Below are 14778 nucleotides of genomic sequence, written 5' to 3' on the forward strand. Positions count from 1 at the left end.
TGTGTTATTTGTCGATGGAGATATTGTGAATTAGCTATTGAGGATTTGTTCTGACTCTGTGCCTTTTATATCAGCATCCAAAGCAACAGCAATGGAGTGTTTAGAAGCCATGGCATCGGGGCTTTACTCTGAACTCTTCACTATCGTCATTTCTCTAATAAACCGGTTAGTATTTCTTCTCTGGTGTGTTACTGACAGTACATTACATTTGTAATGAAAATGTCATGATTGTGCTGAACCGGTATACAACAGAAAAATGTAGATGCCTTATGTCACTTTTAGTAACCGTCATTTGTGTTTAAACAAGAATGTTTGAATGGTTTCAGAGTATCAGAGCCAGTTTTATTTCAGTTAGGGATATAGTGGCATGAGATGAGGTTATATCAAGAGGTTGTCAAATATGTCACTGCTAATGTTATGTGTGTGTATGTATTTGCCATGTTTGCTTAAGGGCTCTGAAATCCAGCCAGCACTCCCTGTGCTCTCTGATCATTGTGGACACACCAGGCTTTCAAAACCCAAGGCTGGCTAAGCGCGAATGTGGTGCAACCTTTGAGGACCTGTGCCACAACTACACTCAAGAGCGTCTGCAGACCCTTTTCTACCAGCGTACTTTTGTTCAGGAGCTGGAGCGATACAAAGAGGTAATGCCATGTAAAGTATTATGCACCGTGCATACAAACAGCCTCATTCTCATTGTTTCTGCTTTCCTCCTACCCTTTCTCTCCCCTTGTCTGGTCCTTTCTCTCAGATATATCAACTCCAATAGAGTATGTGTACACACATCAGATACACTATCTGTTCTACCTGTCACAAGCTGTGACAAGTCAAAGTAGTTCATGTGTTAGACCTTCTCATTAGTGATGCCAGTCTTCACCGCTTCTGCCAAGATCAAAGTAAAGTCACTCACAGCTGCCTGTGGGAGAAACGCCCAGCTGCACAGCAGTGCTGTTGTTCCCTAAAGATCTATTCTACTTCTGTCCTCTTTAACGTTCTGTCTAGCAGGACTGGACCATCATAACTGTGGGTGTAGTCATCCCATAGGATTTAGTGTTTTTGAGGACAAATAGAAAGTTTTCTTTCATTACTTACAGTTATGTCTCAATTCATTGCAAAAATGTTTTTTATTAAAAACTCACCTGATATCACACTGGAGTTACCCAGACATTCTGATTATATTGCTTCAGATACATTGCTTCTGAAAAAGGATCCTGGGATTTCCCACCCACATCCTTTGCATGGCAGAAATGGAGTTGGAATGAGATGAAGTATTGCATAAATGCGTGTAGTGTAATTCTCTCTTGTCAGTACATCTTGAAAACATAAGAACCTGTGAAAGTGTCATTGTAAACTGGGTCAAACTCATTTAAAACGGCACACAGTCTTAACAATCACAGTGACAGGCAGGCGGGTTAAATTGTGATACACACAACCGGCACACACAGTGTGCCTTTATATTTTTGAATAAATTGCTGTTGGGCGCTCTAGCTTTCTGGCTAGTATTTTTTTCTGTTTTTTGCGTTCCTCTGTACATGGACTCTCCGCAGCAGAGAACAAAAATCAGTGGGGAGACTTCACATACACAGTCAGCTTGAACACTGGCATCTGTCGTGGCCACATTATTAGCATGCCAGCATTTTCTCCCCTTTCTGGAGCATGATCCACTCTGTTACCATGCACTGTTACTTTATCTCTTAATCTTTATAGCTATAGCTTTATCTCAGATAATTTTTATCATGTGCCACATTAATCTAGAAATGACTAATGGAGCTGCAACCAAAATGGTCAAATCTTTATGGCTTAATAACAATGTATTTGTTGTTGTTTTTTTAAACCAAGTAAAAATAGTTGTAGTTAACCTATAAAATGCTAATACATTTTGGAGCTGTGGTAAAATATAAAGACTTGATACTGTGACAGCTGTTATATGCTAAAAAGCAAGGTACACTCTAGACAGGTTGCTAGTCATTGACATGGCTAACACACAGAAATGGATAATTAGACATTCTCAGAACCAGGCCTATGGGCAATTTACAATCACCAGTGCACCTAAGATTCATGTCTTTGGACTGTGGGAGGACACCAGTGTATTCAGAGAGAACCCACACAGGAAACCCCCAGCTGGATGGTAGGTCTTGAACATACTCGCTGTGAGGCAGCAGTTCTAACCACTGTACCATTGCCTCTCTAAAAATCTTCTGCTCTCTGTCAATTTATCATGTTAATAGTTCAAAACTAAAAAATATATATTTTGCTAACTTATTGGTCTATGACAGTGGGCTTCAAATGGCCTAGCATTCAAAATCCTATTTTCTAATGATTTTGATTGATGAATTTAATTTAAAATGAAATTGCAGATGTATCTTTTTAGTTTTTCCATTCTTCAAAACATTATTTTCTTTTGTAAATTTTTTGACAGGTCATTAATTTGTCAATCTCTTTGCTGTCCTCCAGGAAAACATAGAACTTTCCTTAGACGACACAGAAACCAGCACGTCTCTGTCTGTGGCAGTGGTAGACCAAGCTTCGAGTCAAGCACTGGTACGCTTGTTTTATTGTCTTTCTTCATTTTATTGTCACACATCTAACTTGCATAATTTCTCATTTCCCTTGGTTTTAGTACCATAAAGTGTTTGATTTTCAGATGTTAATGTTAATCCCTGGGTACAATATATTGTTTTTTAATTAAGAAAAAAATTGAATAACGTCTCTAAGCATCAGAAGACTTGTCTCTATGTTAGACTTGTTTGGCAGAGACTAGAAAGAGAGGGTGGGAGCAAGAAAAGAAAGGTTAGAGAATTGACTTCAAGAAAGAAAATCAATGTTTGGCCTTTCCAGCCTATGATCTGCACCATGGAAACAGAAATGGCCGAGTTTAGAGAGTCCATAGATCACTTTGCTGTAATTCCAATGTGTTTGGTTTGAGTGCTTTACTTTTTAAAGGGTCCCCACTCTAATGGGAATGTCATCAAAAGCAGTGAACTGTAGTACATCACACTAAAAACCGAAGGGTAAAAATAACACAGATTCTTCAAAGTCATTTCTAAAGTCAGCTATAAAGATCTATGCTGTTTAGAGTGCAAAGACATTTTGATCAAAGATTTTTTTTTTCCCTCACAGATATTTTTTTTTCCTGTTGTAGCTCAGACATCTGTTATCACAAACAGCCTTAATGCTTGATTCATTGCAAGCCTCATAGTTGTCACATGTCTTCTCCAAACTGATAACCTGTTTTGTATTTGTAGTCAGCGTAGTGTGCACTGCTGATAAGGATGTCTCCAGTGCAACTTCTGATGGCTGCTAAAGCATTTTTTGGTTTTGTGGATTTGCTTCTTAAGCCAAAGTTCCCAGGGTGGATTTAGACAGTAGCTACCTTTCTCGTGAGCTTGAACAACAAGATGGTTATGCTCAATGTCTCTGACTTAAAAGTGAACGCTTCAGTGTGTTATGTATTATGGTGACATATATTTGGCATACCCTTATTCAACAGTGACATGCTAATTGTGGAACTAATTGCATTATTTAAAATTTTCTCCCTTTTATACTTTCCACATTTTCCCCATTTTAATTGTGTGGAATAACTTAAAACTGTTGTGATGGTATTATTGCAGTAAACTGCTAAAAGTATGCTCGCATCACAAATGCGCTTGAAACTTATTTCCACTGCTAATAATATCACCATGTCTGTGATACACTGCTCAGACTGGGAAAACAGAGAGCAAAGTATTTTCGCTGACATTTAAAATGGTTTATATTTAAGCAAACGCTCACTACAGAGGCCAGCACCAGGCATTTGAAGGATATTTTTTATAATTAATACTTATTGCTTTGTCATTATTGTTTGTAGGAGGTGGATAATAATATCTTAAATATATTGTGACTCATCAATATATTCCATTAAACGCTAAAATGAACTAGATGTTTATTACTCATGTTTGACATTCCTTTTGTAAAATATTTTGCATAGAGGGTCATAAAGGTAAAACAGAATATTTGGGGTGTGTGTGTGTGTGTTTGTGTGTGTGTGTGTGTGTGTGTGTGGACAGGTACGGACAGTGCGAACAGATGAGGCCCGGGGTCTGTTGTGGTTGATGGAGGAGGAGGCACTGCAGCCTGGGGGTTCAGAGGAAACACTGTTGGGACGCCTGTTTAGCTACTATGGACCTGCTGAGGGCGAGAGTAAAGGCAAGGGGAAGATGCGCGCACACACACACACACACACACACACACACACACACACACACATGCATAAGGTCACACTAATACAAATAGTGATCTTCTCAGAAATGAACAGAAAATCCTTGTATTTTCATTTTCACTTTCATTTTCAAAAAGAATAAAAAAAAATAAAAACAAAGACATTCATTAACATTATATATTGTATGGGTATATATAAACTCCCCTTTTGTTTTATAGTACGCTGTATTGTCTCAGTTTAAATGAGCTCATTAAAGCTATACTATAATATGGAATTTCCAAATCACAATATCTCGTTTAATTTGACCAGTTGCTGTTGTTCTGCAGAGCAGTCACAGATATCCGATTTGTATGTTTCTTAGCAATTCTCTAACAATAAGAACTGAAGCTTTTAAAAAGTTCCCTAATAGAGCTAGAAAATGGTACGCAAATTGTCATTTTAGTACTCCAAAACAACAGCTGGTGGATTCTCATTAAAGCTACTTTTGGCTGCTCCCTTATTCACAAGGGGTCGCCACAGTGGGTAGCTCCACAGCTTCGATTTGGCAGATTTATTTATTTATTTTTTTACGCCCGTTGCCCTTCCTGACGCAGCCCCAAAGGGATTTGTCTCCTCCTAGCATCAAATAAGGGAGCTTTCATTTGCTAGGCGAATGTGTAAACCACTACACTATGGAGCCACTCAGCTGCAGAATTCTCATGAAAACTCTTCATATAGGTCAGATTTGAGCTCCTTTGTTTCGTCTATCAGCAGTATCTCTCTGATGACCTAGTACATCATGCTTGTGGCAGACAGTTATATTGTGTATGAAAGTGGAGTAAGGTTGGATCTAAATGTCTCACACTAAAACTACACGGATAAAGTGGCCCATTAAACAATAAGGTTTACTAGGAACAGACTGTTCATCATGATGTTTTTATCAGTAAAATCTATGCAGGTTTGTGACAGGCGGCACACACCAGACTAATTAGGATGTGATGAATTTACTTGCTTTGTTAAACTCATGCAGACAGTAAACCCCTTTCTGAAGTCTTGAATATGATTTTTCTCATTATCTCGCTGTATATGTATCTAATAAATTTTACACTGGATCCCCCATTTACTTTAGGTCACACTTTCCTGTTGAAAAGTGAAAAAGATCATAATTTCCTGCTGGGCCACAGCCATGGGACAGACTGGGTGGAGTATGATGCACGAGGGTGGCTCAGCTATGCCAAGCAGAATCCCGCCTCTACCAATGCTGCGTCCCTCCTACAGGACTCACAGAAGTAAGTATCCACCATGCAGGAGTTGTTGTTCCTTGGTGTTGCAGACTTGAATTATAAAACATCACACTCTGAATTACGGCATCTCTTACAGAAAGATCATCAGCTCATTGCTCATGAACCGCACAGGTGGAACCACCGTTTTGTCCGGGTCTGTTGCTGGCCTTGAAGGTGTTTCCCAGCTGTCTTTGCGCCGGGCTACTAGCATGAGGAAATCCTTCGTCACAGGAGTAGCTGCCATCAAGAAGAAGTCTTTGTGCATTCAGATAAAACTTCAAGTGGTGAGAGCATAGGGTGTGATGGCTACTTGGAGATGTGGGGCGCCACAAGGCACAACAAAACATGCTGTTGTAAATATGAGAAGTTTTAAATTTGTTTTTGACTCTACCCGAAGTCTTATAAATGAAGTAGAGGGCGGTTGTTTAGCGGCAACAGAGAAAATGACATTAAGCCATTAAGAAGTTTTGTTTTAGTGGCTGCATAGTGTAGCGGTTTACACATTTGCCAAACAAGAATCCTGTTTCAGTCCCTTGAAGAGACATTTCTTTGGCGTTGCATTAGAAAGAGCATCTAGTGTTTTATGTTTTATTTATTATTTAAAAAAAAAAAAGAACATGTGGAGCTACCTGGTGTGGTGACCCTTGTGAATATGGGAGCAGCTCAAAACAGCTGCTATTACTACTACTACTACTACTAATGCTGTTATCAGTACCACTACTTTTAAGAAGAACATATTTCTCAACAAGAGAGTCAAAAACTAAAAACCTTAACTTGTGCTTTATTAGAAGACACTGCATTAACTCTTGACCTGTTCCCACCAGGCTGCTTATAATCCTGCTCTGTCCTTTTCAGGATGCGCTTCTTGACATGTTGCGGAGGTCCAGGATTCAGTTTGTTCACTGCATATTGCCCAAGGCGGATGCCCTCAAGGCGCTGAGTGGATCTCTGTTCAAAGGAGTGGAATGTGAGGCTCAAGGGGAGAGTGGAGATCCTAGCTTAATGCAGCTTGATGTAGCCTTGCTCCGTGCTCAGATACGTGGATCTAAGCTGCTTGATGCTTTAAGAATCTACAGACAAGGTGAGGTAAAGCAAACATACCCCCTTGTCCATGTGTATTTAAAAAAAAAAAAAAGCCCGTCAGATTAAATCTTATTCAATACCGGTTTTCACAGGTTACCCTGATCACATGGTGTTCTCTGAGTTCAGACGGCGCTTTGATGTGCTGGCACCGCATCTCACCAAGAAGCACGGAAGAAATTATATAGTGAAGGACGAGAAGAGAGTAAGTCAGTCACTGAGAGAGGGAGTAAAATGTACAGCTGTGCCGCTAGCCAAGCACAGTGAAGATTGATGATGTGAGGAGGCAGCTTCATGACCTGATCTCAACAGCCTGATGTCAGCAGCCTACTGACAGAGACATAAAGCTTCATCAGGGCTAATAGTAAAGACCTAATCAGCTTAACTTCATCACTATAATGCCTGTGAAAGAAGCTGATCAATATCAGCGCTTAGAAAGTGCTTTACTGCAAACAAAAATAAAAATGCCTATTTTTCTAAATGCCATGGTTATTACACTGTGACAGTACTGCTTTTGTTGGTTTTAACTTAAATTTATAAAAAATGTGGATGGCTTGAGCTTCATTATAAAGACCTATGAAAGGAACATGAGTTGAAGAGTAGTAGAGAAAAATACAGAAGTTTCTTTCTGCAGAGAAATGAGAAAGCAAGGTAGAGAATGTGGATAGGGGTGAATATAACTCTTTTCCCCTGTGTCAGTGAGTTGGAGCTGAGTTTCTGTGGAAACACTGGCACACAAAAGCCCCTCAGTATTCGTGGCAAACCTCTCTTGGTGTAATCTAGATGTGGTCTTTCAAAGTGGAGTCTCAAGTAGAGAGAAGAGGCTCAGACAACAATAGACGGACAGTATACACAGGCTGGACAGGGAGAGGGGGGGCTCCAGTCTTTGGGTTGGTGTAACTCTACATGGGATGTGTGTGTTCAGAGCTGCAACTAGGTCAAGAAAAAGAGGGGATCATGATGAATAGACTAGGTGCAGGTGGATTTTAGGGGGCAAGTTGTAATTGGTTTGTTGTATTTTTTCTTTTGCATCCCGACTTGGTTTTAAAACAAAATCCAGAGTGAGAGAAGAGGGGGAAAAGTGCACTGTAGTTATTAAACATGACAGATAAGGGGGGACTGTAGACTGCTCTATTGTTGTGGTGTCAGTAGCACCACTGGATCCACCTTTTGAAAGGCTGAATTTGTGTTTGTGTGCATGTATGCATTTACTCAGGCTGTAGAGGAGCTACTGGAGTCCTTGGATTTGGAGAAGAGCAGTTACCACATAGGTTTGAGCAGGGTGAGTAACGCCCACACATCACAAACAAATGAACAGCTTTAAAAATGTATTGAATAAACATTTGCTATGAATTGCTCTGTGTCTGTTTTGAAATTCTCACCACAGAGCAGTAGTACACAACTCTTTTTTTTATGACACTTGCTGTCTGGGGATGTGTGTCTTTCAGTACACCTGTTCCTCTTTGAGGCTTGTTTGCCATCCTTTATTGGAGACCTGCCAAGCCTTGTCCCTTCTTCAACTTATTTAGCCAGTGGTTACCCAAGAGGCATGTCTCTACCTTGCCCATATATATTACCATATTTACTATGTTTTTTTCAGGTTATTGGAGCAAATTTCTCCTCTTAATGCATTCTCTGTTTTTCACCACAACCTTAGTATGATTTGCACAGTAAACATTGCTTCAAAATGGACATTAAATCCTATCAGCTGGAAAGCAGCCATCAGTCAAAATGAAATCAAACAGTAAAGTACAAAAGAGGGGGACTTATGCTCCAAGATACTGTACGGTGTGCATGGCCCTTTTATAAAACACATGACAAAAGAATGGTTTGGAGGCGGCTTCACATGGTGCCACACTTTGGAGTGTGAAATGGGCTCAGAAGTAGACATGCACAGTTGGCCATTCACAAAGCATTCCAGTGGTGTCTTGGCAACCTGTCTCACTTGCATGCCAATTACACCAAACCAACTAAAAGCAGTGAATGAGAAGCTCTTGACTGGACAAAATCTGCCATTAGAGATAGCCACATGCCTGAAAGGAACATAGCTGTATAAAGCTACTACATGATGCCTGCATGCAATTTTGAAAATAAAAATAAAAGAATACGATTATTTTTTGTCTTGAGAGTTTTAATGAATATTCATTGATACCATTGAATGTGTGTGTGCGTGCGTGCGGTCATCCTGTCCATTTTAATAGCTTCCTGCCATCATATGTGGAATGTATCATGGTACCAAATCCTTCTTGGGTATAAACAGGCTATGACATAATGTGCTTTCCTTTGTCTGTTTACCTATTTTTTTTACCTTTGCCCTAGATTAAAAATGGACAAGGCTGATTGTTCGAGATAACTTAATCACCTGGGTTCTCACTTAGATAAGACTCACTTGACTGTGGATTACACTGTTTCTTATTGATTAGTTGCTTCAGTGCATTAATTTACCTTTTAACTCCCCGCTGTTTTAACTGTGCTGCTGGGCTTGACATTAAAGCAGGGCCTCTAAATCTCATAATATCTAAAATAACCATTAAATTGTCTGAACTGTTTTACACTTTGCTAATAAGCATCTGTGTATGATTGTTTCTTGTTATAGCTCTTCTTCAGAGCTGGAACCTTGGCTAAGCTGGAGGAACAGAGGGATGAGCAGACCAAGTGCAATCTAACCCTCTTCCAAGCTGCCTGTAGAGGTTACCTGGCACGGCAAGCCTTCAAGAAGAGAAAGGTATGCGGGATTCTATACTGAAATGAAACGAGCAGTCCAAAGTTAACCTAAGCTGAAAATACTAAAGTTGTCGTAATCTTAACTGAAGCATATATACAACTGTGACAGGTTTTTGTCAACAAAGTTTGAAGGGGAGAAACTTGAATGAATTCACTTTAATTGGAAAAAAAATGTAATTGCAACACACTGTCTATGTTTTTATTTTTATTTTTTGCACAGCTGAGCAAAATGAAGTAGGTCAAGTAGGTGAAGAATGTGCACTTCAGAATTGAGAGCCAATTTTAGATCTAGTTTGTTCTGTTCTTGGGGTAGATATAACCAGCCCTGCTGTAAATCTTCAGCTAATTGCAAATAGGTTCTCTGAATCTATTGGCTGTACCCCATCCCTCGTTGTAATCCATCCAATCAGCTTTCCCAAGGCGAGATTTGATTGTGACATTTCCATTTCTGTGACATTTTATCAGTCCACTCCCCTGAATTGTAGCCTTATCAAACATGCTGCTGACTCTCATACCCATCCATTCCATCCATCTTCCATTTTTCTACCAGGACGTGTGTGAGTCTATCTCTCTGGACCTCATGTGTCCTCTTGTGATGTATAGAGCCCTGCAGTACTTTTCTCCCTCTATGATTACGTTGTACTATTTAAGTGAATGTGCCACTTCAGCTGGGCTGTGATGAACCAGCAGAAATGGAATTAGATTACTTCTCTCTCCATCCACTATGACATACTGTTAGGAAGCACGCATGTTGTTTAGTTGTAATATGATGCCAGTCAAACTGTTACATTGTCAATGTTGTAATGAGGTAAATCAAATTGACCTTTAAAATATCTGGACGTTCAGATATTATCTTTTGGTACCTTTCTTTTTAAATCAAATACTTAAATGTATGTTGGTCTAAAATTGGAACCCCAATACATTTTCTCTATCAAGTTCAGAAGTGATTATTTACACAGCAAAGCAGGGTAAGTGCCTGTTGCTTTACAATGGCTAGAAATTGAAGAAAATCAACACCAAGGATCCTTTCAAAATTGCTAGGCAACTGTGCAATTACAAAATCCATTAGCAAAGAAACAATTTTTTCCTCTGCCCTCTTTAGCCCCCTCCCTCCTGCACATGTATCTATAATAGAAAGATGAGACTTCATTTCATCTCAATTGTATTTATCTCAAACTCAACTTAGGTTGGCAAGGTAACATGAAATATGCAGTTATGACGCATCCCTCATCAAGTCAGGGTTGCAGAGGTTTATTTAAGCTGTGGACATTCTAATGCACATTACTTTCATATCCACAAACCAATTCATTTTGATTCAGTTCAAAAGAACTTGAGTTATTCCCAATGAAAGCAGACCACACAGCTAGCAGCATCCTAGGTAGAGATTAAAGACTGAAAACAGAGAGTAACTGCTAGCCTGAGTCTAAGGGTAACAAAACTTTTTGGAGCCTTTTGTAAGGGCCCTTTACCACCAAGGATGGTCACATAGCCTCTCTAAAACCATACAAGGCTAAATATTTCCTTCTGTTTCTAGTCCTTGAGTTAAGCTAAGCTAACTGGCTTATTACTCTATTCTAAACTTGCATTAAAAAATTTCACACTTGAAATGATAAATGAATGGACGTTATGTAGTTATTGAATTTCTTTTTTTCAAACACTTCAAAACTAGTCATAAAATACTAAAGCTTTTAATAATATTAGGTCAGTTTCTGTACTCAGCAGTGAGAGATATAAAACTGTGCCTGGTAGAGAAATTGCAAGCAAGATGCTGTTCTGAAAGTGGCTTTGCAGCCCCTTGCTACCCCTTTTCTGCCTTTTTCTAACCAACAATTTATTCCCATACAGCTGTTGCATGCATGGTAAATACAGTCTCTCCTTGCAATAATTATCTGAAGGGCATCTTTTCCCCTGATTATCATTCTGTTTATATTATTCCTGATTCAATTAGTCAACACCAGACTTGGGGAGGATGCAGGGATGTGTCGAATATTGAGTAATTTCCATCTCTCTTTCTCTCACTGTGAAGATTTGCAGAGTGTGTTGTTGTCGAGTCTTAGAATAATCACTGTATAATAACATCGACTGGCACCCTTGCTGTTTCCCTGATATCCCTCTGCGAAAACAGATCTGGTCTTCATTGCCTCTTACACTGTTTGAAGTATCCAGTCTTAGCATGTACAGTAGATGGTAATTTGCCTCTGGAATAGTGCAAGTGAGTTCTGGTGAAGCTCTCAGACAGCTACTGGTTGATGTATATGGATGTGACAGGAAGTCACAAGTTGCCTTGATTGATATTCTCTGGCATGTTAACCTTGTGAAGCTGTGCCAAGCCCATGTGACATTAAATGACAAAACCACAATTTTTCCTCTTTTTTTTTTTCTTTCCCCTTTCAACTGTCTCCTCAAGGGGACAACCTGACATTTTAAAAGTCTGTTATTTTGCCTCAGCAGGCACTTGCCATATTGGGAGCTTTGTCCTTCAGGTACCCTACAAATGTAGTTTTTAGAATTATTTGCATGGAATCGGCACACATAAGCTCAGGCGGGGGGATTCTACAGAATATATTTTTCATTTGAAACATGCATTCCCATGGTTCTGAATCAAAGTGCAGATGATACCTTTACAGTTGCAGTTGTAAAGGTATCAGTATGCAGTGCATTGCTATAAGATATGTCTTTGGTTTAGCTTAGGGTTAAAATGAATAATGTACAAAGTGTAGAAAGAGCCAGAATGATAAAGCTTATAGCTTATATGTTTGTTTATAATGAAGCAATCCTCAGAAACCGATGTTGCTTCATTTATTTACTAAATGGCAACTTTATGCTCAGACTTTGCTGCAGGTATCTAATATCTAATACATATACAGTAAGTCTTACATGTATACAGACAATCAAACCCGAAATACATGTATAGAATATTTGGAAAAGAATGTAGTGTGGTTTTTTTTCTTTTTGTTTATTAACCTTGGTTCACAATTTTCATTCACTTCACACTGTCTTACAGTTGTCACACCTTGTTAATGTGATATGAATACCAAAATATTTATCCACAGTGCTCATGTTGTATAATCTTTTGTTTGTTTCCTATTCATTATAGACTAGATATGACAAGTGAGACCTGTTTAATTCTTCTGTCAGAGATTTGCAGCATTTTGCTCCATGTTAAGGCTTTCACTGTGTGACAAATCCTAATTGGTCATAGAGAGTACCTTCAGGGCAAAATGTACCTGATGCTGAGAATTGTGTTGCTCTAATTGGGTTTGCCCATAATCTGCTGCTGCTAGAGAGCCTCATGCATAAGCAGCATGGAAATCGTGTAATACTTGGAATTAGCTGCCAAAATGTTTGATTTAATTAATCAAAAATTAGCTTCCAGCCTTGGAACACACTCAGCGGAAACTCTCTAGTGGAGGTTGGCAAGTCCCGGGATATCTGCTTGCCCATACATATGCATTATAGCAGAAGAATGAAGAATGTAGTTATTTTCAAATATTGTTCATCAATGGTGCGGATGATATGGTAACGGTAGAGTTTGGAAAGTATTTATTCCAGTAATTATATAAAAGCAGCATTTAGTCTGGATACTGCCTCATTGTGGTACCTGTGCAAACAATTTGTCTGCATTCAAGCTATTGGTGCTGCATATTACATGCATTGTTGCTGGTTGTAAGGTCATAATAGGGGATCTTTTACAGATAAATTTGGAAGTAATTACATCACTTTTATGCCATTGACATTCAATATGAGTTTGTATTTTGTTGTGCAAATAACTGCCTGCACTCTCACAGATTTCTCTTTGGTGACTGACTCTCTATATGTGTGTTTAGATTCAGGATTTAGCCATCCGTTGTATTCAAAAAAACATCAACAAGAACCGTGGAGTGAAGGACTGGCCATGGTGGAAGCTCTTTACCACAGTCCAGCCCCTCATTAAAGTGCAGCTCACAGAGGACCAGATGCGGAGCAAAGATGTGAGCAAACCTCACCCAACCTGTTGAATCTTTAAGGATTTAATATATTTTTAAATGCATTCCGTGTCTGCACTATTCTACATACTGTCATCACTGTTGACATTGACCTCCAACATAACATAACATGTATCTGATATAAAACAGCTATATTCTGTGTTCCAGGAGGAGATTCAGCAGCAGAAATTGAAGCTTGAGAGAGTGGAGAAGGAACGAAATGAGCTGAGACTCAATACAGATCGATTGGAGAGCAGGGTGGGTCCCCCTGCCTATGGTAGTGCATTCTGGATAGTTTTTGGAGATTTATGGTGCAGTTGCACTCGTTATTTTAGTTAAAGATTTGATTACCTACTTGCACAGGAACTGTGGCCATTAGTTTGCAACTTTGCATAACACCCCGTGTGCGTCTGCCTGTTTGTGATCAGATCGCAGACTTGCTGGCAGAGCTCGCTGATGAGAGAAGCACAAGTGAGTCTGCATCCCAAATGCTGGAGGCTGAGACTTCTGAGAGACTGCGCTTGGAGAAAGATATGAAGGATCTACAGGCAAATAAACATGAAATATATATATGAAAGATGCACACTTAAAATTTATAGTAATTCTGAAGTTCAGTTTATTATGACTGATTATTGACTGAATTTGTGCATTCCAGGCAAAGTTTGATGCCATGAAGAAACAGTTAGAATTGCAGGAGATGGAGGTGATGGAAGCACGACTCATGAAAACATCAGAGCTAAATGGGGAGATAGACAATGATGATGAAGATGCTGGTTAGTAGAGCAAGACACTGATATCTAACATTTGGTCGTGACACCAGAGATTGCTATATGCAAGATCAAATTTGAAGATAATTCTGAGAAACTTTTCTGTTTTTTTGAATAACACAGTCTCGGTCATCAGTGTTTTTTAAACATTTGTTTTAAATTCCCTAATTAATTGCACCCTGCGACACTTTCAGCAGCTTGCCTAAGCCTGCCTAATAGGCATGTCAGCTCAGGTCAGAAGCATAATTTACTGAACCACTCAGACCAGCATTATGTGCACAGTTTGAAAAATCTCCCTTATACTAATTGTAGCTGCAGGAATGAATGGCTTTGTTCAGCTGTTTCAGCAGGAGACATGGCAGTAAGACTTGGTCACATCCTGCATAATACTGTTAAGTATATTTTCCAAGTTTAGGATTAACCGCTAGGAGATTAGGATGTCCGCTCCCAGGCATACAACTAATGCTTGTTTCTGATTGGTCTCCCCCTGCTGGGAAAGAGAGCGCCTGCTGAGAGCATATTGTCCATGAGTCTTTTTTTTTTTTTTTTATATCTGTGTTCCCACCTCCTTCAACCCACCTCAGCAGACAAGCCATTACAGAGCATATCAGAATTCTTAGATGAATGAGAAAGTAATCGGTGGGATCAGAGCTGGTGGCCCTGCAAGTTGTCATTATGCTATATATATGCTAATGAGCAGCACTGATGGAGGAGCCTGTGTTGGTATGTGAAGGAGAAGTGGACAGCCTCTAAAATGATAAGGCTTGGAAATGAACCTGAAC

At 39.4% G+C, this 14778-nt stretch overlaps 1 protein-coding gene across 5 annotated transcripts in view; it reads left to right on the forward strand.

Moving 5' to 3' along the window:
• Window positions 1-14778, forward strand: part of LOC102794923 (unconventional myosin-XVIIIa-like) — a 57154-nt gene that overhangs the window by 22747 nt on the left and 19629 nt on the right. For all 5 annotated transcript variants that reach the window (XM_087847162.1, XM_006799508.3, XM_087847163.1 and 2 more), the window contains 14 exons: window positions 75-165; window positions 452-644; window positions 2455-2541; window positions 4047-4185; window positions 5307-5466; window positions 5558-5744; window positions 6316-6541; window positions 6636-6745; window positions 7757-7822; window positions 9137-9265; window positions 13092-13235; window positions 13398-13487; window positions 13658-13777; window positions 13885-14002. In XM_087847162.1, the coding sequence (XP_087703288.1) occupies window positions 75-165; window positions 452-644; window positions 2455-2541; window positions 4047-4185; window positions 5307-5466; window positions 5558-5744; window positions 6316-6541; window positions 6636-6745; window positions 7757-7822; window positions 9137-9265; window positions 13092-13235; window positions 13398-13487; window positions 13658-13777; window positions 13885-14002 (1860 nt within the window). The remainder of the gene's footprint in view (window positions 1-74; window positions 166-451; window positions 645-2454; window positions 2542-4046; window positions 4186-5306; window positions 5467-5557; window positions 5745-6315; window positions 6542-6635; window positions 6746-7756; window positions 7823-9136; window positions 9266-13091; window positions 13236-13397; window positions 13488-13657; window positions 13778-13884; window positions 14003-14778) is intronic.

This window comes from Neolamprologus brichardi, chromosome 10 (genome assembly GCF_056152115.1).
Source record: "Neolamprologus brichardi isolate AB-2024 chromosome 10, ASM5615211v1, whole genome shotgun sequence".
In the NCBI taxonomy this organism is placed as follows: domain Eukaryota; kingdom Metazoa; phylum Chordata; class Actinopteri; order Cichliformes; family Cichlidae; genus Neolamprologus; species Neolamprologus brichardi.